The sequence below is a fragment of the Lepidochelys olivacea genome (genome assembly GCF_965140295.1).
Source record: "Lepidochelys olivacea isolate rLepOli2 genome assembly, chromosome: 24".
NCBI lineage: Eukaryota > Metazoa > Chordata > Testudines > Cheloniidae > Lepidochelys > Lepidochelys olivacea.
This window is the reverse complement of record NC_140434.1, coordinates 11444699-11468049: the sequence shown is the minus strand read 5'-3', so window position 1 is coordinate 11468049 and position 23351 is coordinate 11444699. Positions and strand designations below refer to the sequence as shown.

Below are 23351 nucleotides of genomic sequence, written 5' to 3'. Positions count from 1 at the left end.
CCATCCAACGCAGATGACTTCAGGGTCTTTCAGGGCTTGATGAAACACACAGCAGAAGCTTTGCAGAATCCCTTGGAGGAAATCCAGGAACAGCAGCACTCCCTGGTGGACATCACCCACGCCTCTACCCAGGGCAAGGTAGCCTTACCTATTAATGAGATCCTCCTCTTGCCAGCCCACTCAGCGTGGCAGACTTTAGCCAGCATCCCATCCACCTGTAAGAGTGCCGATAAAATGTATTGTGTCCAGCCAAGGGCCCAGAGTACTTGTTTACTCATGCCACGCCCAACTCCCTGGTCATCAGTGCTGCCAACAAAAGGAGTAGGCAACATTGTTTCAAGGCAACAACATCTGACAAGGAACTCAAGTGTCTGGACCTTCTAGGACAAAAGAGCCACAGTTCTGAGGCGCTTGCTCCCAAGCCCTGATGGTGAATGTGACTTTACCAGCTAGAGTAAATTTTCACACTAAATTGAGTTTTTGCCTTAGGACAAGACAGAGCTGTTTCATGCTCTTATTACAAAGGGCCAGACAATAGCCAAAGCCCTCCTGTGGCCTCCCTGGACGTGGCAGATATGGCCTCTTTTTAATGGCTACTGCCAAAGTCGTGTGTCAGGCCTCCTGGCTACAATCCTCCAGCTTGCCCAGGGAAGTGCAAAATACTGTGGAGGACTTGCCATTTGAAGAGCCTAAACTTTTCAGTGGCACTACAGATGGCTCTCTTCACCCATTCAAGGGTTCCAGGGTGACGTTGCACGCTCTTGGTATCCAGCTACAAGGAGGAAATACAGCAAGTCTCAGACAGCACAACGCTGCCCAAGAGAACTGCTGAGCCACCCGGAAAGAGGTTTAGGCCATACAAGAAAGGCCCATCCTCCACTGTCACCTCTCAGGTGGCTGCCTCATCCAAACAACCATTTTGACACCTTAGTTGAGGCCCACAAACCCTCCCTATTGGATCTTCAGCTACATCATTCCATTCACCAACTCTTTGTAGACCGTCTTGCCCATGTCTTCCCTTCTTCCCAAAGCCCTGGCTGGGATGATTTATTTGGGGTTGGTCCTGCTTTGAGCAGGGGGTTGGACTAGATGGCCTCCTGAGGTCTCTTCCAACCCAGTCTACGATTCTTGGGAGCGTTGCACCTCAGACAAATGGGTACTGGCAGTAATCTTGACTGGCTATTCCATCTAGCTCAGCTCCATCCCACCTCCCTGTTCATATTCAGGAACCCCACTCAGGAGGGGTTCCTTAAAGCAGGAGGTAGAATCCATTCCTCCAGACTTCATCATTAAGGGTTTCTTCTCCTGGTACTTCCTGGTCCCAAAGGAAAAAGGAGGGTGGAGACCGATTGCAGACCTTCCATCTCTAAACACTTTGATTCACATGCAGCACTTCTGGATGGCCACCCTAGCGGCCATCATTCTGTTGTTAGATCTTCATCACCCTTGACTTCCAGGATGCCTATTTCCGTGTAGCCATATACCCAGCACCATGGTGTTTCCTCAGGTTTGTAGTGGGCACTGACCATCACCAGTACTGTGCCATGCCTTTTGGCCTATCTGCTGCCCTGAGGGGAAAGTCCCCTCCAGCATTACAAAAGTCCCCTCCATCATCACAGCCCACCTTTGGCATCTGGGAACAGTAACTTTTCCATGTCTGGATGACTAGCTCTTCAAAGGCCATCCTTCACTCAAAGGTCAGTCCACCACCAAGAGGGACCTAGCTCTGTTCCACTCCTCAGGCCTTCACTTCAGTGTAGAGAAATCAACCCTATGCAACGCATAGACTTTATCAGGGCCACCATGGACTCTGGCAGCTAAAACATACCTGCCTGTGGATAGGTTCACCTCGATGTCTCACCTGATTTCTGCATGACAGCAGAGCCCACAAACCATGGTGTGGGCTTGTCTTTAGCTCCTGGGATGCATGACATCCTGCACTTTCATAACCCCCCATGCAAGCCTGGCTTAGGACAGCCTACACCCAGTAAGCACAAGCTCTCCAGGGAGGCATCAGTCCCTTGGATGGCACCTGACTCCCTCAGTTGATAGAAGGACCCTCAAAGAGTCTGCATGGGAACCTCCCTCACATCCACCTCTCACACATCATCCCCATGGACGCCTCTCTTCTAGGCTGGGGCACTCACTGACAGAATCATACAGTGCAAGGCAGATGGACTCCTTGAGAGTTGTCACTACATATCAACGTCTTCAAACTTCAAGCCACCTGTGATGCCTGCCTTTGTTTCCTACCTTATGTGGGGCCAGTCAATCAGAGTGAGGTTGGACAACGACGCGGCCACATACTATATAAACTTCCAAGGAGAAGCAAAATGCCAATTCTTATGCGAAGGGTCACTGAGACTATGGAACTGGTGCATACCCCAGTGCATAGATATCTCCATGGTCTATTTGCCGGGATCACAGAACACCATTGCACATTAGCTGAGCAGAATTTTCCATCGAGACCATGAGTGGGAGCTGACCAATGTATTCTTCGAGTAATTGCTCATGTCTATTCCACAATAGGTGTGCGTGCTTGCCACGTGCACTGGTGCTGGAAGTTTTTCCCCTAGCAGTACCCGTAGGGGGGAGCACCCCCCCACTGCGCATGCCTGGCGCAGTATAAGGAGGGCTGTGCTTCCCCCCCCCCCCAGTTCCTTCTTGCCGCCAGTGAAGGTGCATCGGAACTGCTCGGCTCCAGCTTTGCTGCAGCTCGTCCCCAGAACTCTTAGTTTGTCCCCAGAACTCCCATTCCAAGTCTCTGCCAAGGCACCGTAGCCCGGGCGTCGATCGCTGGCGTCTCACCAACGCGGGTCCACCCATTGAGGCCAGTCGTGGAACAGCTACTACCATCGGTGCCGCTCCTCCGAGTCGAGATTGCAGTCCTGTGGCCGACATAGGTCCCGGCACCACTGATACTCCCGGTCCAGAGGCAGCAGTGGATCATACGCCAGGCCAGCCTCCCCTCACAGCCACCCGTCTACAGACCAAGCTAGCCAGCTGGCCCCGCCAGTGCCTCAGCAAGCGCAATGGCACCAAGCGTCGTGGCTGGCCCAGTGGTACCAGTGGGCACCGTGGCCTCCAGCGCAGCCCCCAGTGGGGGCTCGCTCAGTGGCTGGGGCCTTGGAAGCACCGTTGGCGTCCATCTTTCGACCGCCAGAAAAAAGGTCTGGGGGACCTGTGTTCTCAATACCGTGCCCTGAGTCCAACCAGGTGGTGGATCCTCCAGTGCCGGACGACACCCAAAGCACCACACCAGCCTCACCTTGTCCAGAGGAACTGATTGTGGCCCTGCCCCCTTCGTCCCGCAGGAGGACATCCGGGCCCACCAAGACCTCCTAAAAGGGATGGCAGCGAGCCTCCAACTCCAGGTTGTGGAGATGGAAGAGCCCTCAGACTCTCCGTTCAATGTGCTGTCCCCTTCAGCACTGGGCAGGGTGGCCTTGCCGCTCCATGAAGGGGTGGCAAGAATTTCAAATGCCCTTTGGCAAATACCAGCCTCGTTGGCCCCCATCTCTAAAAAGGTGGCGCACAAGTACTTTGTACCCACGAAGGGACACGAGTATCTGTATACCCACCCGGCGCCCCGCTCCTTGGTTGTCGAGTCAGTCAACCACAGGGAGCGGCAGGGGCAACCAGCCCCGACCCCCAAGAAAAAGACTCTCGGAGGCTGGATGCTTTCAGGAGAAAAGTTTATTCGTTGTCAAGCTTTTTAGCTACGAGTAGCAAACCATCAGGCTCTCCTGGGTCCCTATGAGTTTAACCTCTGGGAATCCCTCCCCAAGTTTGAGGACTCTCTCCAGGAGCACGATAAGAAGGATTTTAAGGCGCTCATGGAGGAAGGGGCGGTGGCTGTCGCAAGGGCATCCCTGCAGGCCGCTTCAGATGCAGCGGACACGGCCGCACGGTCCATGGCCTCGGCGGTGTCCATGAGACGAGCGTCATGGCTTCTGCTCTCTGGGCTCTCCAGTGAAGCGTAGTCATCCATGCAGGATCTCCCTTTCGACGGGAAGGCTCTGTTTGCTGAGGAAAAAGACACAAGGCTGCATGACATGAAAGACTCTCGCACGACCCTCCAGACCTCTGTGTCTCTCCTCCGGCAAAACCCAAGTTCAAGCCGCTGCAGGCTCCTGCCCAGGCCACCTTCCCGAAGTACGAGGCCGCCCACAAAAAGCATCGGGACTATAGAAAGTGCCTGCAATGACAATCCCGGCCTGCTCCCCAGCCTGGGTCTTCTAAGGGCAGGCAGGCGGGCAAAAGGCGTTTTTGACGGAAGCTCGGGGGTACCCCACCAGTTCTCAGCAGGGACCTACTCCCAATAAAGCTCCTTTTCTCCAATCGGTTGTGTGCTTTCCTCCCAGAATGGTCGCGGCTCACCTCGGACCGATGGGTCCTCAGCAGCATCTCCTGAGGTTACACCCTTCAGTTTACCTCCTCCCCACCCAACCACCCTCTGCCCCCGTCCCTCCTGGGGGATCCCTCTCACGAGGCTCTGCAGGAAGTGAGGCGGCTCCTGGACCTAGGAGCTATAGAGGCGGTGCCCAAGGAGTTCCTGGGCAAGGGGTATTACTCCCGGTATTTCCTTATCCCAAAGGGGGGCTCAGGCCCATCAGGGACCTGCAAGGCCTGAACCACTGCATGGTGAAACTCAAGTTCCACATGGTTTCCCTGGCCTCCATCGTCCCCTCCCTGGATCCCGGGGACTGGTACGCTACCCTCGATCTACAGGACGCGTACTTCCACATCCACATATTTGAGGGGCACAGACGCTTCCTCCGTTTCATGGTGGGACAGAGTCACTACCAATTCACGGTCCTACTGTTTGGTCTGTCCACTGCCCCCAGGGTCTTTACAAAGTGTATGGCAGTGGTAGCGGCCAACCTCAGACACCAGGGGTCCAAATATTCCCATATCTGGACGACTGGCTAGTCAAAGGCACCTCCTGGTCGCAGGTGAGGGATCATGTGGCACTCCTCCTGTCCACATGTACTGCCCTGGGCCTGTTGATAAGCAGTGCCAAGTCCACGTTAGTCCCGGTCCAATGCATAGAGTTTATTGGGGCGCTACTGGACACAACGTCAGCCAGGGCCTCTCTCCCACCAGACAGGTTCGAGACCCTGAAAGGGCTCATTGACTCGGTCACAAGGTTCCCGGTGGCTTGCCTGCAACTGCTGGGTCACATGTCTGTGTGCACATATGTGGTCCATCATGCCAGACTCAGAATGAGGCCCCTCCTGCTTTGGCTGGCCTCGCAGTTCTTCCAAACCACGGACAGAATGGACAAAGTCCTCACCGTGCCGAACTCGGTGATCACCTCCCTGTGGTGGCGGTCCACCCCAAACAACATGCTCCAAGGGGTCCAGGGCCCCGTCATTGGAGCTGGAGTCTGAAGCATCGGACCTGGGTTGGGAGGCCCATGTGGGGAATTTTCAGACCCAAGGCCTGTGGTCTCTACAAGACCTAACCCTTCATATAAACGTCAAGAAACTCAGGGCGGTGCGGCTGGCGTGCATGGTCTTCTGCTCGCACCTGGAAGGCAAGGTAGTCAGGGTCCTCATGGACAGCAAGGCCTCAATGTTCTATATCAACAAGCAAGGCAGGGCCCAATCCTCTGCCCTCTGCCATGAAGCCCTCAGTCTGTGGGACTTCTGTATAGTCCACGATATCTACCTAAAAGCCTTCCACCTGCTGGGCGCCCGGTTCTGCTCCAGGGGGTGCCTTTACCTTGTCCTGGTCAGGCCAGCTCCTCTACGCCTTTCCTCCGTTCCCTCTGATCAGCAAGGTCCTGGAGAAAATAAAGACTGACAAAGCCAGGGTCCTCCTCATTGGCCCGGCATGGCCCTGGCAACATTGGTACAGGACCCTCTCGGGGCTGGTGGTAGCTCCGCCATGGCAGTTGCTGCTCCGCCTGGACCTGCTCTCTCAGGACCAGGGCCGCTTCCTCCATCCCAACCTAGCAATGCTTCACCTCGCCGCGTTGCTGCTCAGTGGCTAGGTGGCGAGGAAAGGACATGCTCGGAACAGGTTCAGCGCGTCCTCCTCAAAAGTAGATGGCCCTCCACTTGCCGCTCCTATGTGGCGAAGTGGTCTCGGTTTCCGCGATGGCCCCCCCGATCCAGCTTATCCTTGATTACCTCCTCCACCTGAGGGCCCAGGGACTGGCACCCTCATCAGTCAGGGTACACTTGGCGGCCATATCGTCCTTTCATCCCCCGGTGCAAGGGCACACGGTGTTTTCCCATGCTATGGCCGGCCAGTTCCTTAAGGGTTTGGACTGTCTCTACACATATTCCAAGCCCCTGGTTCCACAGTGGGACCTAAACCTGGTGCTGGCTCGTCTCATGGGGGCCCCGTTTGAACCACTGGTCATGTGTTCCTGGTCTCACCTCTCGTGGCAGGTTGCCTTCCTGGTAGCATTCACGTTGGCCAGGTGGGTCTCGGAGCTCAGGGCCCAAACCGCCGTATACGGCTTTTCATAAGGACAAGGTCCAGCTCCGCCCACACCCCGCGTTCCTCCCGAAGGTGGTCTCCGCCTACCACATGGGTCAGGACATTTTCTGTCAGTCCTCTGCCCCAAGCCTCACGCGACTAGTGAGGAACGCCATCTCCACACTCTCAACAAGAGGCGAGCTCTGGCTTTCTACTTTGAGCAGACCAAGCCGTTCAGAAAGTCGCAACTGTTCGTCGCCTCGGCTGAGCGCGTGAAGGGTCAGCCATTTCCACTCAGCAGCTTTCTAAGTGGATCACTTTGTGCATCCGTTCCTGTTATGAGCTGGCAGGGGTTCCCCCGCTGCCCATTGTGAGGGCACACTTGACTTGGGCGCAGGCCTCGTCAGCTACCTTTTTGGCCCACGTCCCCATCCAGGACATTTGTCGGGCCACCACGTGGTCTTCGGTTCACACGTTCACCTCGCACTATGCGATCGTCTCCCAGGCCAGGGATGATGCCGGGTTCAGCAGGGCAGTACTCCATCCCGAGAACTTGTGAACTCCTAACCACCCCCAACAGATATAGCTTGGAATCACCTATTGTGGAATACACATGAGCAATCACTTGAAGAAAAAAGAGAGTTACCTTTTGCGTAACTGCTGTTCTTCGAGATGTTGCTCATGTCTATTCCACATCCCACCCTCCTTCCCCTCTGTCGGAGTTGTCTGGCAAGAAGGAACTGAGGGTGTGGGGAGCGCAGCCCTTCTTATACTGCGCCAGGCTGGCGCTGCTCCAGAGAGGGCGGGGGGCTGCTCCCCCCTACGGGTACTGCTAGGGGAAAAACTTCCACCACCAGTACACGTGGCGAGCACGCACACCTATTGTAGAATAGACATGAGCAACACATCTCGAAGAACACCAGTTACGGAAAAGGTAACTGTCTTTTCTTTGGAGAGATCTGCTTTGCCTGGATTCTTCAACAGAAAGGCCTCTTTGCCACAACTTCCAACTGAAAACACCGCTACCTATTCTCAGCAGCGGGGTGGGAGGGGAGATACACGGTCGTGACTCCCTGGGGGATGCACTCCTTGCCTCTTGGCCCTGGGGTCTATTATATGCCTTCCATCCAACTCCACTGATCCACAAAGCCCTGCTTAAATTGAAACAAGAAAGCAGCAATCATTTTCATGGCTCTGGTGTGGCTGAGACGGGTGGTTCCTGACCATGATCCAGCTGGCAAAATATCTGCCTCTGCAATGTCCTCTAATGACAGAACTCCTGACCCAGGAGTTGGGCCCCATAACCCACCCTAACCTATCATCCTTGCCTGACTTTGCAATGGTTCTCGGGCCTAGAACAGGAATGTTCTAGTATAGACAAGTCCTGAGAGATAGGAAAGTGAAGAAGTAAGGTGGGGAAGGAAAAGGGAGGAGGCGACAGCCAAAGGACTTGAAGCTGGTCAGGATTCAGGTGGAGGGGGTGATGTCCTTGCTCTGGCCTGCTCTGGTCAGGACACTTTGGACAGTGAAGGCCCAGTGGAGTCACAGCGACTCCCAGAAGACGGCGGAGGTGGCAGCCACTATGGGGAACCTCGCTCCTGTTGGTCCCAGCCAGTTGCTAATTTCATTTGAAGGACCTCAAGAGGGGGTTGGGTGGAATAGCTCATCCCCTCCTAATCCCCAACACACCCATTCTGGTGCATTGATTTCCGTCCCACACTCCTCTTGTTTACCAGATGTGAACATAACACAGTCCTGGAGTTCCATGTGGAGGCCTTTTTTACTTGTACTAATCCAGCCTGTCTGTCTCACTCTTGTACCTTTTCCCATCAACACTGGTTACAGGTGACTGGGACATTCTTTAACCTTGGGCTAAGCTCACTAAGGGGTAGGCCTGCCAGGCCTGTTGTTACAATACCCACCCCATCTGTGCACTCCACAGAGCAAGCTGGGTAGCCGTGCTCAGGCTGGTCTCTTCCCTGCCCTGAGTGCCCCTGTGCAGAGCCCTCTGTCTGCTCTGCTCCCTGGACCTGTCGGATTTCTTGCCCATGAATCCAGGCCAGCACCACCTCCCGCTTGAGCTGCTGAGCCCTGACCCCTTTGTCTGTCTGTCTTGCTCCTCCTGTCCCCAGAGTGGGGTGCTGAGCTACCCCAGTGTGTCTGTTCCAGGACCCTCCCGTGTTCACCGTGCGCCCCAAGGAGGAGTACTTCCAGGAGGCGGGCCGTGAGCTGGTGGTACCATGCACCGCCCAAGGAGACCCCCCACCCACGGTCGCATGGGCAAAGGTAGGGGGCTGCAGCTCTGGGTTCAGATGACGGGATGGACTGCGGAGACTGGCTCCTTCACATCACACCCTCACTTTCCCCAGCCTGTGGTCTGGTGCCGGCTCTGCTGCTGGCCACCCATGTGGCACATTCCCCTTGGCAGTGGGGTGCAGCCTAGAGCTTCAGGGCTCCACAAGCAGGACCCACTGTGGCCCAGGACTCGGCTCAGTGCTGCAGGGGGAGCCAGCCCCACGTGGCCCAGCTGCCCCATGCAGCTCCTGCCTTACAGACACCCCCTGAGAGGCGGAGCCCTGGGGATGGGGGTCATCCACTGAGTTATTCATTCCTCAGGCTCTCCCTGTGAAGAGACTTTCTGTGCCCCAACCCTTCCAGAGCTCGCGGCGGGGTCGGGGTCTCCTTCCGGACAGCCCCCTCCCTCTGAGAAAGCGATGACCCAGGACTCTGGGGCTTTGTTCCTGTTCTGCCCCTGTCTCTCAGTGAGACCTTGGCCCAGTCACTGCCCCCCCTGTGCCTCACCTTTCCCACCCGCCACTGGGGCGGCAGGTTCAAGGCTTTTCGAGATGAATACGGCCCTGGCACCAGTGTGGTGGGAAGCAAGCTCAGCTTGGTCGCTGGCTGGATTACTGCCTAGAGACTCTCCTCAGCCCCCATCTATGCTCATGGCCCCCCTTTTCTCCCCAAGCTGCTCTCCCCCAGCCCGGCGCCACCCTATCTCCCCGCCAGTCTGTGCACGCCTGCCGGCCTGGCTCCCCCACATCCCTCTCCCGTCTGCACGTGCAGGGCCCAGCCCCCCTCAGATTTGCGCTCACAGCCCTGCCCACTTCAGGCTCTCCCTTGGTTGGTGGACAATGGCACGGGTAGGCTCGGGGACCCGTGGGTGACAGAGGGCTGGGCTGCTGGTGTCAGTGTGGCTGCACCTTTGCTTTGCAGCTGGGAAGCACAGGGCGGAACAGTGCCCAAGTGGACGGGAACAGCAGCCTCGTCTTCCGGCCACTGGTTAAGGAGCAGCACGGGGCCTGGGAGTGCACAGTCAGCAACCAGGTGGCCCGGATCAGCACCACCACCTCCGTCTACGTGCTGGGTGAGTTGGGCCATGCCAACACCACTACCAGCTGACCAGGGTGGGCGGGAGGCCTGACCCAGGACCTTTGGGCTCTGAGGAGGGAGCTGTGTGTGTGTATGTATGGGGGGGATGCATTGGCAGTGTGTCTATGGGCTCGAGATGGAGGTGGACGACTCTGTGTGTGGGGGGGTGTGGAGAGGTGGGCAGCTGTGTGTGTATGGAGCTCAGTGTGGGGGTGGCTGGCTGTGTGTGTCGGGGGAATGGGGCTTGGGGTGGGGCTGGGCAGCTGTGGGGGGTGTGTGTATGGGGCTCGGGGTGGAGGTGGGCTGCTGTGTGTCGGGGAGGAATGGGTGTGGGGCTGGGCGGCTGTGTGTCTGTGTATGGGGCTCAGAGTGGGAGTGGGTGGTTGCGTGCGGGGGGCTCAGGGTGGGAGTGGGTGTGTGTGGGGGGATGTGGGTATAACACAGGGTGGGGGTGGGTGGCTTTATGCCTGCCGGGGCAGGGGGGGTGCACTGGCTGTGCATGGGAATGCCTGGCGGAGTGTACATGAGACGAACACCCAATCTGCATGTCCCAGACCCCGTATCGCGCTGGAATCCATGTTGGATTCGGCCTGTGCCCAGCTCCATTGGGCACTGCCAGGGACTCTGCAGTGTAAGGCCAGTGTGCCCTGGTGAGCAGCATCCCAGCCGCTCCCGCCAGCACAGCCACTGCCCATTGTGAGCCCACAGATGCAGGTGCCTCCCCTGTGGGCGTCCTGTGGATGGCACCTGCCCATTTCATCTGTGGGGCGGGACATTCGTGCTGGCCAGGTGGCACTCTGCCCCTGGTAGCTCCCAGCCAGAGCCTGAGCCCTGGGAGGGGCAGGGCAGAGATGGCCCCTGACTCACCCCCCACCCCGGCTGTCTCCACCAGGCACCAGTCCTCATGCTGTCACCAAGGTCTTGGTGCTGCCGCTGCTGCTGGCAGCCAACGTCTCCTGGGAGCCAGGGTTCGACGGGGGATACTTCCAGAGGTTCAGCGTCTGGTACACGCCACTGTGAGTCCCATGCCAGGCAGGCTCTCAACTGCCTGGGGTGCCCCCTGTCTACCTGCTGCGGAAGTGGGCTGGCGCGGCCATGGGGGCACGGGGCACAGGGCACAGGCTAGCCCTGGGTGTGAGCGCGGGGATCCCTGCCCCATGCAGGACAGACACAACACAGGGAGTTCCCAGCTCTCAGCGCAGGTGGAGGCTGTGTCCCTGCGCCCTCATGAGGGGCAAATTTGGGGCTCTCAGGCACAGGCCCTCACTGAGGGGGGTTGGGCCCTAGCACTGGCTCCAGCTTGCCTGCTCTGTCTCCTCAGGGTGAAGCACCTGAACCGGCCCCATCATGACTGGGTGTCGCTGACCGTGCCTGTGGGGGCCGGGCACCTCCTGGTGGAGAACCTGCAGCCAGCCACTGGCTACCAGTTCAGTGTCCTGTCCCAGAACAAGCTGGGCAGCGGCCCCTTCAGTGAGATCGTCACCTCCTTCCCCCTGGGTGAGAGAGCCTCTGCCCCTCCCCCCCGAGTACCACCCCCGCACCAGCACCCCTGGGAACTGAGCTCCCCTCTTCCCCCACCAGCCCCCACCACCTGCACCCCTGAGAACTGGGCCCCCCATGCCAGCCATGGGAATGGCCCCACCACCAGCAGCACTCTCGAGAGCCGCCCCACCACCAGTGCCAGGAATGGCTCCCCCACCGCCAGCACCCCGGGAATGCCCCCCGCCCCACTGCCCACACCTCTGAGAACCAGGCTCCCCTCTCTCCACCCGCCAGCCCCAGGAATGGCCCCCCCACTGCCAGCACCCCAGGAATGCCCCCCGCCCCACTGCCCACACCTCTGAGAACCAGGCTCCCCTCTCTCCACCCGCCAGCCCCAGGAATGGCCCCCCCACTGCCAGCACCCCGGGAATGCCCCCCGCCCCACTGCCCACACCTCTGAGAACCAGGCTCCCCTCTCTCCACCCGCCAGCCCCAGGAATGGCTCCCCCACTGCCAGCACCCCGGGAATGCCCCCCGCCCCACTGCCCTCACCTCTGAGAACCAGGCTCCCCTCTCTCCACCCGCCAGCCCCAGGAATGGCTCCCCCACTGCCAGCACCCCGGGAATGCCCCCCGCCCCACTGCCCACACCTCTGAGAACCAGGCTCCCCTCTCTCCACCCGCCAGCCCCAGGAATGGCTCCCCCACTGCCAGCACCCCGGGAATGCCCCCCGCCCCACTGCCCACACCTCTGAGAACCAGGCTCCCCTCTCTCCACCCGCCAGCCCCAGGAATGGCTCCCCCACTGCCAGCACCCCGGGAATGCCCCCCGCCCCACTGCCCTCACCTCTGAGAACCAGGCTCCCCTCTCTCCACCCGCCAGCCCCAGGAATGGCCCCACTGCCAGCACCCCGGGAATGCCCCCCGCCCCACTGCCCACACCTCTGAGAACCAGGCTCCCCTCTCTCCACCCGCCAGCCCCAGGAATGGCTCCCCCACCGCCAGCACCCCTGAGAATCAGCATCACCATCACCAGCCCGGGATTGGCTCCCCCACTGCCAGCACCCTGCCTCCTGGAAATATTCTCCTCTCCCTTACTCCAGCCTCCGGGAACAGCTCCCTTACACCTGGGAACAGCTCCTCCACCTAGAAGAGGGACCTCACCTGTAGGGGCACCCTGACCTTCGCCACCCCCCAGAAGGGGCATTCCCACTGGATCCCTACCCCCTGAACTCCTGGGAAAGGAACCCCCACCCCTCAAGTGATGCTGGAAAATCCCAGGGCTCTAGGGCTGCCCCTTCCCATGTCCCCTTCCCATGTCCCGACCCCCAGGGAGGTTCCGATCACTAAGGGAAGAAGGAACATGCTTCCCAGCCACCCACTCAAGCTCACATCCCCTGAGTGGCTGCCCTGAGGCTCCCCCTGCCATTTCCCCCAAACAGCTGCCTGGGGCTACCCCTCTCCCTGAATGGCAGCTCTGAGACTCACCCCCCCCCTTGAGTGGCTGCCTGGGGTACCCCCAGCACCCCTCCTGAATAGCGTCCCTGGGGCTCCTCCGCAGCCCCTTCCCCCAAATGGCTGTCTGGGGCTCCCCCCCACCCCCACCCTGAATGGCTGTCCTGGGATCGCCCACTCCCCAGATGGCTGCCTGGTTCCTTTCCTCAGTGTCTCCTTTCTTTTCAGGTTTCCCGACGACCAAGGTGCCTCCTGTGCTGCCTACCACAGCCACACACGTCTTTTTGTCCCCCCCGCAGTCCCTGATGGCCAATGAGACATCGCGCGGGGTCCTGCTGCAGTGGGCGCCCCCATTGCAGTTCTCCGTGGCCCTGACAGGCTACGCACTGGAGTTACGGCAGGACCAGGGTGGCTGGGAGGTACTGGATGGTTCCATCCCCAGCACGAAGACGCAGGTCCTGGTGCCAGGACTCATCAAGGTTGGCTGGGTGAGGGGGGTTGAAATGCCAACCTCTGGGTCTTGCAATGGATGTTTCTGCACCGGGTCTCTGCCTGCCACTGCTGAGATTGGCAGCCTGAGCCCCTGGCACTGAGCTGTGAAGGATGCAGCCCCGGGCTTGAGGAGCAGCCCCTCCCTGGCTGGGTGGCACTAGATGACTGCACGCCCGGTGTGCTTTATGGCCTCTTCATTAGTGCTGTGCTGATGTACCTGCCCCTGGCTCGCTCTGTGGAGTTCGGAGACCCCCTGCCAAGCGGGACCCCCGGATAGGGAGGGGAGACCTGCACAAGCAGGGGGCTGGCAGCCCATGGGCTGAACAGTGGCTCCAGGCTGGTGCCTGGTGCTCCCTGCAGGGTGGGAAGCCCTGGGCCCTGGCTTGCAGGGTTCACTACGGATCCTGTGCCTGGTGCTGCAGGCTCCTGAGCTCTCAGGACAGCAGCAGGCCCTAAAAGGGCTAGCGGGGCCCAAACAGCCTGGTCGGGCCTGGGCCAAGGTGTATCATGGGAGTGTCCTCTTGCCCAGCAGGCCACTGAGGGTGGAAATGGGTTTCTGCTCGGCTCTGGCACTGGCCCCCTGGTGGTGAGTACTGCTTAGACGAGGCTGGCCGGAAGGGCCTCTGCTTGTCCCCAGGTGTCCCTGCAGAGTTGCTTTGCGAGGTGCTTTGAGACAGAGTGGGTCTGGTGCTATGGAAGCCCTCAGTTTGCTGCACACACGGCTGTGGCACTGCAGGTCCTGTGGCAGGAGCTGCCTCTGGTCAGCGCCCGATATCATGGGGGAGAGCTGGCCGGCACAGGCCGTAACGCTAATGCAGCCTCTCTGCTCTCCCAGGACGCCTACTACGAGTTCCGCCTGGTGGCCTTTGCTGGGAGTTACATTAGTGATCCCAGCAACACCGTGAACGTCTCCACAGCAGGTAAAGCTCTGTGCTGCCCCGGACAGCCAGCCATGCCCTGGCAGGGCCCTGGGTATCCTTGGGGTGCAGGGGAGGGGACCTGTACTGCCACAACTCCTGTGCTGCCCCCTCAGGCATGGGCCTACCTCCATGCACCCAAGCCAGGCCAGCCTGGGTGTGACCGGGGCAGGAATTGAACTGGCCATTGTGCCCAAACAGAGGGCCCCTCCCTACTAGGTAAGTGTCTATGGGCTGGTTTCCCCCTAAGGGAGAAAGACGGTATCCCCTCGCCCTGCTGTCTGTCTGAGGCCTCTCCCCGTCACCTTGCCCAGGTATGGAGGTGTATCCATCCCGCACTCAGCTGCCTGAGCTCCTGCCGCAGCCTGTGCTGGCCGGTGTCATCGGGGGCATCTGCTTTCTCAGTGTGGCTGTGATCTTCAGCACCATGGTAGCCTGCATCATGAACCGCCGGCGTGCCGCCCGCCTCCAAAAACGCAGGCAAGGTAGGGACCCAACCCTGGCATGGAAGGGCAGTTGCAGAGGCCGGGAGCACAGCAAGGGGCTGGGATCCTTCTGGGCAACCCAGAAACACACTGGAGGATGGGGTGAGGTCTCAGTGGAGTCAGGGGTCATTCCCTACATAGGGGTAAGGGATTGTAGCCCAGGTGGTGGGCGCAGGAGGCAAGGGACATGAGGTTGTAACTCAGGTTGGGTGACAGCCCCCTCTAAGTTGGTTGGGTGGGAAGAGCCCAGAGGAGTGGGGAGCTGAGGTCAGGCTGGCATGGGACACGCAGAACCCCAGGACTGTTGCAGTCAGAGCGGTGAGTTCAAAGTGGTTCAGTTAACCGGGTGCCCTGTTGGTGGGGCTGCTCTGACTTTGGTTTGACCCAGGCTAGTTAAGGTTAGCTACAGCCATTAGGAACCAATGCAGGCTAAACAGCAACTATCCACTGGGGTGAGCCACAGTCCCCGGGGGCTGCCCCGAGGTCACTGAACTCCTGGGGTTATACTGGTGCCACTTTCCCCAGTTGACAAGGCCTGGGAATGATGGAGTCCCCTTGATCCCAGCCTCTCTACCTGTCCCTTCATCTGCTGCTCCCTCCTGGAGGAGCAAAACCTGCCCAGAGCAAGTGCCCTGCTGGGAATGGGGCTGTGGGGAAGGTGAGCTGAGATGCGCAACACCATTAGGTCAAGGGACTGGCTGGGTCAGCGGGGTGGGAAATGGGACACGGTGCCTTTCCTTTCTAGGGGGCACCGGTTCTGATCCAGCCCCAGGGCAATAGGGGCTGTAACCCATCCCCTGATGGCTGTCTGGTGGCCCCTGGGCGCTGGTGGGTTTCATGCCAGTTGTCACAAGCAGGTTATCACCCCCCCCCAACCCGTGGGGCCCCTCAGGACACGTCTGGGGGGCAGGCACAGGCCACTGCAGTCTCCTCATTTCACATTGAGTTGCTCGCCATGTGATCCCCTTGTGTTCTCATGACCTTCCAGATCCACCACTCGTCTTCTCCCCCAACAAGAAGCTTCCACCTCCGCAGTAAGTCGCGCCATTCCACAACATCTTCCTGTCTCACCACGCTCCCTGTGCCATGCTGTTCTCCTTGCTTTCCTCATTTGCTCCCCGCTGACTCAGGGTGGGGCTTCAAGCGGGAGGGAGGGGGGCTGGGTCCTGGCTGCTGGGGTGGGGCTGAGGGGAACGGGCCACCCCTCTACTGGCCATGCTCTGGTGTGGGGCTAGCTCCCCAGCAGTGCACTTTGACCCTTCCCTCTCGGGGCCGGGGGGTTGTCCTCAGTTCTTGGAGTGAATGTGCAGGCCAGGTTGGATGGGGGGAACAAGTAGGCAGGGGCTGCCCTGTGGCAGGAGGCAGCGGGATCCCCCCCCGCAGTAATCCCTCTTTTTCTCTGCAGAAATTCTCTCAGCTCTGGTAGCCTAGACAGCACCATGAAGCTGAAGCTGCAGGCCTCCCCATACCAGAGCTTGCGCCGGACCCTGCTGTGCGGGGAGAAGGCTGGCACCAGTCTGGGCCTCACCATTGCTGGCGGCCCTAGGACCAGCTCCAAGTACACGGTGTACGAAAGCCATATTGGGGATGCGATGCCCCTGGAGCGCATCTGCCGGGGCCCGGACGGGCGCTTTGTGGTGAAGACTGACAGGCTGCCTCGGGAAGCCTTCCCCTGTGCCCTCGAGACGGAGCTGTTCCCCGAGCTCCTGCAGCGGGATCCCTCCCCCATCCCTCCTGAGCCCAGCCTGCCAGCACCCTACCTGCAGGTGTATGCTCCCCTGGAGGCAGAGGAGCCCATCTGGCAGAGGGGAGTGCCGCTGCGGCCCAAGGCCACAGGCCAGGCCCGTAGAGAAGCCAGATCCTCTGGCTACCGCCAGGGACGTTACTTCAGCTACAGCAGCAGCCCCACGGAAGAAGCCAAGCCCTTGTGCGTCATCAACCTCAGCCCAGTGGCCTCCCCGATGCCCCTGCCCCTCAGCACAGTGGAAGAGCCGCGAGATGGCACGTGTTGTGAGGGGTGCTGCCAGAGCACTGTTAGCACGCTGCGCAACTCCCCAGGCCCCGTGGGCTCCCCTGTGCTCAGCAGGCTGCTGAGCACCCCAGCTCTGGCCAGCCCCAAGCCACTGGACTCTGGGTCCCCGAGCAGCCAGCAGAGAGCCAGCTCCTCGGCCCAGAGTGGGATCCTTCAGTACCTGAGCCTGCCTTTCTTCAAGGAGATGAGCGTGGATGGGGATTGGCCGCCCCAGGAGGAACCCTGCGAGCCCCAGGCCCTGGGCAGCATGGAGCCCACCCTGCTGGGGGAGGAGGGTCCCCTGCAGAGCACAGAGGGGGTGGCCTGCCTGGACTACATGGACGCGCATGGCACTGCAGAGACTCCTCTGGAGCAGGCGCCCAGCAAGGCTCTCCTCAAACCACCAGAGCCACAGGTGGTCCTTGCCAAGGCTGCCCTGCCTGGGAGCACGGTGTGGCCAGGCTTCCTGGGCTCCGACCCGCTCCCGGCCAAGGAGCAGGCCCCCTGGGGCCGGGGGCCATCGCCCACGGACAGCAGCAGGACCGAGCTGATGTACACAGCCATCTCCTCAGAGTCCAACTGGGCCCTGAGCCTGCCAGGGCAGCCGCTGCCTGCAGGGCTGCTGGAAGCTCAGGTGTCTGAGAAGCACCAGGTCTTGGGGCCACCTGCCGAGAAGCTGCTGCGGGGCAGCCTGACCAGCCAGAGCAGCGGCCGGGGCAGCGTGTCCTTCCTGAGACCCCCCTCATTGGCGCTGTCACTGGGGGGCGCCTACCTCAGCTCCCCCCTAGGAGAAACAGCAGGCTGGCAAAGTGAAAGCGAGTCCCGGGGCTCCATGGCAGAGGAGGGCAGGCCAAGGAAGGAGCTGGCCATTGCCACTGTCAGCAAGAGGTGAGCCACATGGGTTGGGTTGGGGGAGAGGGGTGGAAGAAACCCCAGGACTCCTGGGTTCTATTCCCAGCTCTGCTGACTCATGCGGTGATGGGGATAATAACCCCAGGGCCTGTTTTGCAGCCTGGATGCTGAGAGCCCAGGACAGTGGCTATGGGGAGCTATCCGAGGGAACCCCAAATCTGGCATTACCAGCCTGGAAACCAGCTGCACACAGACACCTTACCCACCCAGGCCCCGAACACCCTCAGCTCTGCCCTGCCCTGGCTCCCGGGGAGAACGAGGGATGAAAAGCCCTTCTCTGTGTAATGGAATACAGGACTGTAAAGTGCCCCAGCATGGCCAAATGCAGGGGCTGGAGATGGACCTAAGCTGCTATGAACAGAGCTCCCACTGGCCTCTACCCTTTTGTGAGTGATTCTTTCCTTCCCAGTGTTCACATGAGCCGATGCCCAGCTCCTAGGCTGTTTGTCAGCTATGGCATGGAAGGGTGAGGGAGGGCCATGCTGCCATGGGCTTTGTTCTGGAGCAGGGCGTGGGAGCCTGCCCAGACCCCCACAGAGAGCCGCAGAGACTGCTGGTGGCTGGTCCATGGGGTGAAGAGGGAGCACAAAGGCTGTGAAATTCCTGGAGACCTGGCATGAGGCAGCCTGCCCTAGACACTGCCCAGTCCATGATTTTGAGAGAGACTGGATTTATGGCTCTTTACAATTATTAGTTTCCCACTAAGAGCTCCCCTGTTCCCAGGTGCTTTCCCCCACCGCCCTCCTTTCCGCCCTAGGCTGGAGGTATGGTAATGAGGCACTTCACCTTGAATGGTTCCTTGATGGGTGTTAACCACTTATGCTAAACTCTCTAGTCCCCCTTGTATTTTGCTGTGACGCTGGGGGTACCTTTCCCGGCCCTGTGTAGCTCGAAAGCTTGTCTTTCTTACCAACAGAACTTGGTCCAATAAAAGATATTTACCGCACCCCCCAAATCTCTTGAACATCCCAGAACAACCAGCTAGAGAGGCCTGCGGGGCAGCATAAGCCCCGGGAGGGTAAGGGCCATCAGCCTGCAGCGTGGTCAGACAGACTGATGCTGGTTCTTAAAGTAGTTTCATGTTTGAGCTCCAGAATCTCTAAGGTGCCACAAGTACTCCTTTTCTTTTTGCGAATACAGACTAACACGGCTGTTACTCTGAAAATTCATCGCTATGGAAATATCTGAGCCCCCTGGCTACCAAGAGCCCTCAGGCTGGCCACAAGAGGCTCTGCAGGCAGCCTGGACCGATAGCTCTGAGAGCAGGGGGGCTGTTCTAGTGCCTCAAGGTGGTGTTGACCCTTAACCCTAACAATGGCACATGTCACTGCCGATTGCTTTAGCAGCAGCCCCCAGTTAGGGTGCATTCCCGAGACTGCTGAACGCAGTGTCAGATACCCAGCTGGGAGCAGCTTGTCAGTGTCTGAGATCGCTGGGAGGAGACAAAGGCATGCAAATGTCCCTCCCTTGAAATCTCCAGGCCTCTTTTGCCCTGATCCAAGCAGGTGAGGAAAGGAGGGGCTGTTCCCCTCCCCCCACCAGAGCCCCCAGAGCTTCTGAAACCACCTCCCAAACCCTCCAGGTGCCCCCCCATCAGCGACTTTGCAGTTCCGGGGCAGGGTATGGCCCACACCATGGGAGATGTGCTGAGCCAGGGGAGGGAGCTCTGGGGGTCCTGGCTGCATGTCAGAACGTGCTTGTGGAGCTGGCGCTGTCCTAGCAGCCTGCTGCCTTGGGGGCCTCACTGGGTGTGCGGGGGAAGCCCCTCAGTAGATGGAGCAGAGCTTGTGTCCAGCCACCCCACAGCACAGGTCCCCTGGCAGACCATAGTTGGCCTGCTCCCACACAGCCAGCTCCCACCAATGCTGGAGGACAGTGGGATCATGGGGTGTGCAGGCCTCTGCTGCCACTGGCCTGGATTGTCACCAGAGCATCCATCGCCCCCCAGTGGCCACTGTGTCAGCTGCTGCTGTGTGCCTAGCTTGGTCTGAGCTCCTACCTTTGCTGCCATTGCAGGGGAGCAGGTCAGGCCAGGCCAGCGGTGGCACCGGGCTCAGGGGTGTGTAATGGGATCACACCCGAGTGCCCCTCGTTTTCAGGACTCCTCAAACCCAACTCAGGCCAAAGGAAATTAAAATATTTCCCCACCCGGGCTCCACTTTACTCTGTCCTCAGCTGTGTCCTGGCTCTCCAGGTCCCAACCCCATTCAGTGTGTCTCTCCCTTAGCTGGGGGGTTCCCAGAGCTGGGCACAATTCAGTGTCTGTAGGAGCCGGACTGGCTCCCTGCAGCCACTGCTTCAAGCCAGCTACAGCTCCTCAGGCTTCTAGCTCCTGAGCATCCCCCTCGCTGCAGCCAGCTGCTGCTCTCTGCTCACCCAGGTGTGCCTCCTTTGGGAAGGGGTGCTGGCTAGCCACAAGCCTCTAGCCCTGCAGGGGCGAGCCACTCGGCATGCTCTGTATGAGAAAGGGGGGCTGGACTGGTCCCTTGTGGCCAGATGGGACCAAGCAACAGCCCTGGTGTCCCTTCTCCCAGTGATCAACTTGCTCACTGCCCAGGGAGGGGAGAACACTGAACCCGGCTCGGCTCACTCCCCCAGGGCGCTATGGGGGGCTGAGGGGGGCACTCCGCGCCCAGCTCGGCTCACTCCCCCAGGGTGCTATCGGGGGGTGGGGGGGCACTCCGCGCCCGGCTTGGCTCACTCCCCCAGGGCGCTGTGGGGGGGCACTCCGCGCCCGGCTCAGCTCACTCCCCCAGGTGTTCAGTGCTGCCAGTTGTCGAGTGTTATGGGCTCAGGGTGGGTTTTGGGGCTCAGTGGCAGATCTAGCTATGGGGCAGTGTGAGTGACCCCTGTGTGGCCCATGGAGCAGCATGTGCGCCCCATAGGGAAGGGAGGCTAAAGGTGACCCCAGCAGCCCAGGCAGAGTCACCACCCCAGCCCTGGGGCTCTGCTGTGTAGCCTTGTGCCGTTGCTGACGCCAGCGCACAGGAAGGCCTCTCTCTCCTATGCCAGGGGGGACGCTCGCTTGCTGGCCTGGGGACCCAAGCAGCAGGGAGAGTCCAGCCCAGTGAGCTGGGAGGGAGTGAGGAAGATGGTAGGCTACATCACAGAGCCCAGGTCAAGCCCAGCAGCAGGCTGTGCTTCTTGGGCCTGTCTGTGAGGTGTTACCTTGGGCCCAAGCCATGCCCTAGGTCTGGGATGGATGGGGCATTGGGACCTCGCTCCCATCCTGCACCGCATGGCCCCACACTGCTGGACCCAGGGGCAGTCAGGCCCTGGGACCTGCTGGGTGTAATGCCAGGCCTAGGGCCCTGGAGTTGGAAGGTCGCTTGGCACCCACTGTGGGAAGCGTCAAGCTGCCCTGGGTCAGAATCATAGAATATTAGGGTTGGAAGAGGTCATCTAATCCAACCCCCTGCTCAAAGAGGACCAATCCCCAACTAAATCATCCCAGCCTGGGCTTTGTCAAGCTGGGCCTTAAAAACCTCTTAAGGATGGAGATCCCACCACCTCCCTAGGTAACCCATTCCAGTGCTTCACTACCCTCCTAGTGAAATAGTGGTTCCTAATATCCAACCTAGACCTCCCCCACTGCAACTTGAGACCATTGGTCCTTGTTCTGTCATCTGCCACCTCTGAGAACAGTGGAGCTCCATCCTCTTTGGAACCCCCTTTCAGGTAGTTGAAGGCTGCTATCAAATCCCCCCTCACTCTTCTCTTCTGCAGACTAAACAAGCCCAGTTCCCTCCTCTCCTCATAAGTCATGTGCCCCAGCCCCCTAATCATTTTTGTTGCCTTTCACTGGACTCTCTCCAATTTGTCCACATCCTTCCTGAGGCACCCCCTCACCCCAGCAGCCAGCCCCTTGTTGGCATCCTCTCTGCTCTCCCCTCACTCTTCACTGGGCATGGCACTGGGGCAGTGGTTCGGCCGGTCCCAGTGTTTCCCCTGCTCCTGTCTCCCCGACACTGAGCATGGCACTGGGGCAGCCAGCCCCCTGTCAGCCTCTCACTGCTCCCCTCCCCATAGAATTGGAGCAGCCAGCCCGACCCCCAGCACTGGACATTGTCCCACATTAGAGCCCCAGCTCCTAACGCTTGCTTTTGCCCTCTGCCCGGCAGGAGGAACACATCTGTGGATGAGAATTATGAGTGGGACTCGGAGTTTGCGCTGGAGTCAGACATCCTCGATGCGCTGCAGCTGTACCGCAGCGGGAACCCCAAGAGACCCGTCTCCACCATCGCTGTACAGGAGCTGGAGCGGCAGAGTGAGTGAGCAGGGTGCTCCTGCCTGCGGGCTGGCCACCCAAGTCCCAGAGTCCTGCCCTCCGAGCCCTCCCTGCTGTTCCAGGTGCCTGTGGGGCCTCCCTAACTCTCTTCCCTGGACTCCTGTACAGGGGCATGAGGATGTGAGTATAAACAGCTGCCACATCCTACTCCGGAGGTGGCTGCATCTCCATAGGGGAGGTGAGCAGAGCCTGTATTGTGATTTGAGATTCCGGGGCCTCCGGTGTATCCCAGGGATTAGCACAAGCCCTCCCCTCCAGAATGAGGCATGCAGAGAAACAGAAAGTTACAGCATGGTCCATCTTGGCCAGCACAGAGACCTCTGAACCCTCTTTAGTCCCAGCCCAGGAGCCTCTGCTGCTTCCAGCAGCCCACACTTAACAACCCCAGGAGGCCTTTGTTCTCCAGCTGGTCACACTTGCAGAGGGTGGGCCATCCATGGTCATTAGTTGCTAGGTGCCAAATGTCCGGGCAATGGGAGAGGCCATTGTCTTCTCGGACTTTCCATGGGCTTGGGGCCCCAGGCCCCACACAGCCAGGCATCAGTCACACCTGGATCTCTGCCAAGTAAGTAAAGGCCTATCAGTTGAACAACCTTTTCCCACCTTTGACTTAACCATGCGCCACCTAGGGGAAACTGAGGAACATACAAAATATTACAAAAAATTCCTACTCTGCCTCAGGGCTGGCTTCAGACCAAGCTTCCCATGTCCCTGCTATAGGCCTAGCAGTGGGTTAGCTGGGCACAGTGTTGTATTCCTACCCCACCACACAGGAGGCCACCAGGCCCAGTCTAGCTCCTCACCTATCCCCCTCTGGAGTCAGAGCCCCTCAACCCCGTGGGCTGCTGTTTGGTGCTTCTCAATCCCAGCCGGGGGCCAGGCTCACCAGCTGTTACCCCAGCCATGAGCGGGCACCAAGACAGGGCTGTGAGCAGTAACTCTCCCTCCAGGAGGGACCCAACCCATGGATGAGCCATGCTGAGCCGGTCCCAGCTGGGAGCCCCTGTGGGCAGGCCCGTGTGAGCTGCGCTGAGCCGGTCCCAGCTGGGAGCCCCTGTGGGCGGGCCCGTGTGAGCTGTGCTGAGCTGGTCCCAGCTAGGAGTCATTCTTTGCTTCCCTTCCCCCGGCCCTGGAGCAGCCTCTTGGGGACCATGGTGAGGGAGGGCAGGACTGGGGTGGGGGGTACTTCCTGCCCTCCCCTCCCTTGACGCCGTCCCTGTTGCTGGCTTGCAGGTGCCAAAGCTCCCAGTGACGGCAGTGGCTCCCCGGGGAACTCCAAGTCAGTGGATGCCCTGGAGGCGTCGGGCTCAGAACAGGCCCGTGCCAGCCCAGAGGCTCGCTGCGTGGCCCTGAGGGAGGAGTTCCTGGCATACCGGCGCCGCAGGGAGGTTGCCCAGCAGCGCAGGCAGAGGATGAGCAGCCGTCGCTACGATGAGCGCTTTGAGCAGGCCACGCTGCTGTGAGAGGATGCACCCCGCTCTCTCACACGGCCTGGCGTGACTGGGC

General features: G+C 59.8%; 1 protein-coding gene across 3 annotated transcripts in view; it reads left to right on the top strand.

The window, feature by feature from the left end:
• IGSF9 (immunoglobulin superfamily member 9) overlaps positions 1 to 23308 on the top strand; it is a gene marked incomplete at its 3' end in the record, with an annotated part of 54179 nt that extends 30871 nt beyond the window's left edge. For 2 of the 3 annotated variants that reach the window (XM_084613174.1, XM_084613172.1), the window contains 11 exons: positions 8602 to 8718; positions 9649 to 9799; positions 10697 to 10820; positions 11126 to 11301; positions 12969 to 13228; positions 14068 to 14152; positions 14464 to 14634; positions 15623 to 15668; positions 16040 to 17533; positions 21679 to 21824; positions 23079 to 23308. In XM_084613174.1, coding sequence (XP_084469300.1) covers positions 8602 to 8718; positions 9649 to 9799; positions 10697 to 10820; positions 11126 to 11301; positions 12969 to 13228; positions 14068 to 14152; positions 14464 to 14634; positions 15623 to 15668; positions 16040 to 17533; positions 21679 to 21824; positions 23079 to 23308 — 3000 coding nt within the window. The remainder of the gene's footprint in view (positions 1 to 8601; positions 8719 to 9648; positions 9800 to 10696; positions 10821 to 11125; positions 11302 to 12968; positions 13229 to 14067; positions 14153 to 14463; positions 14635 to 15622; positions 15669 to 16039; positions 17534 to 21678; positions 21825 to 23078) is intronic. The other variant, XM_084613173.1, reaches the window with a different exon arrangement.
• Between the last annotated feature and the right edge of the window lie 43 nt (positions 23309 to 23351).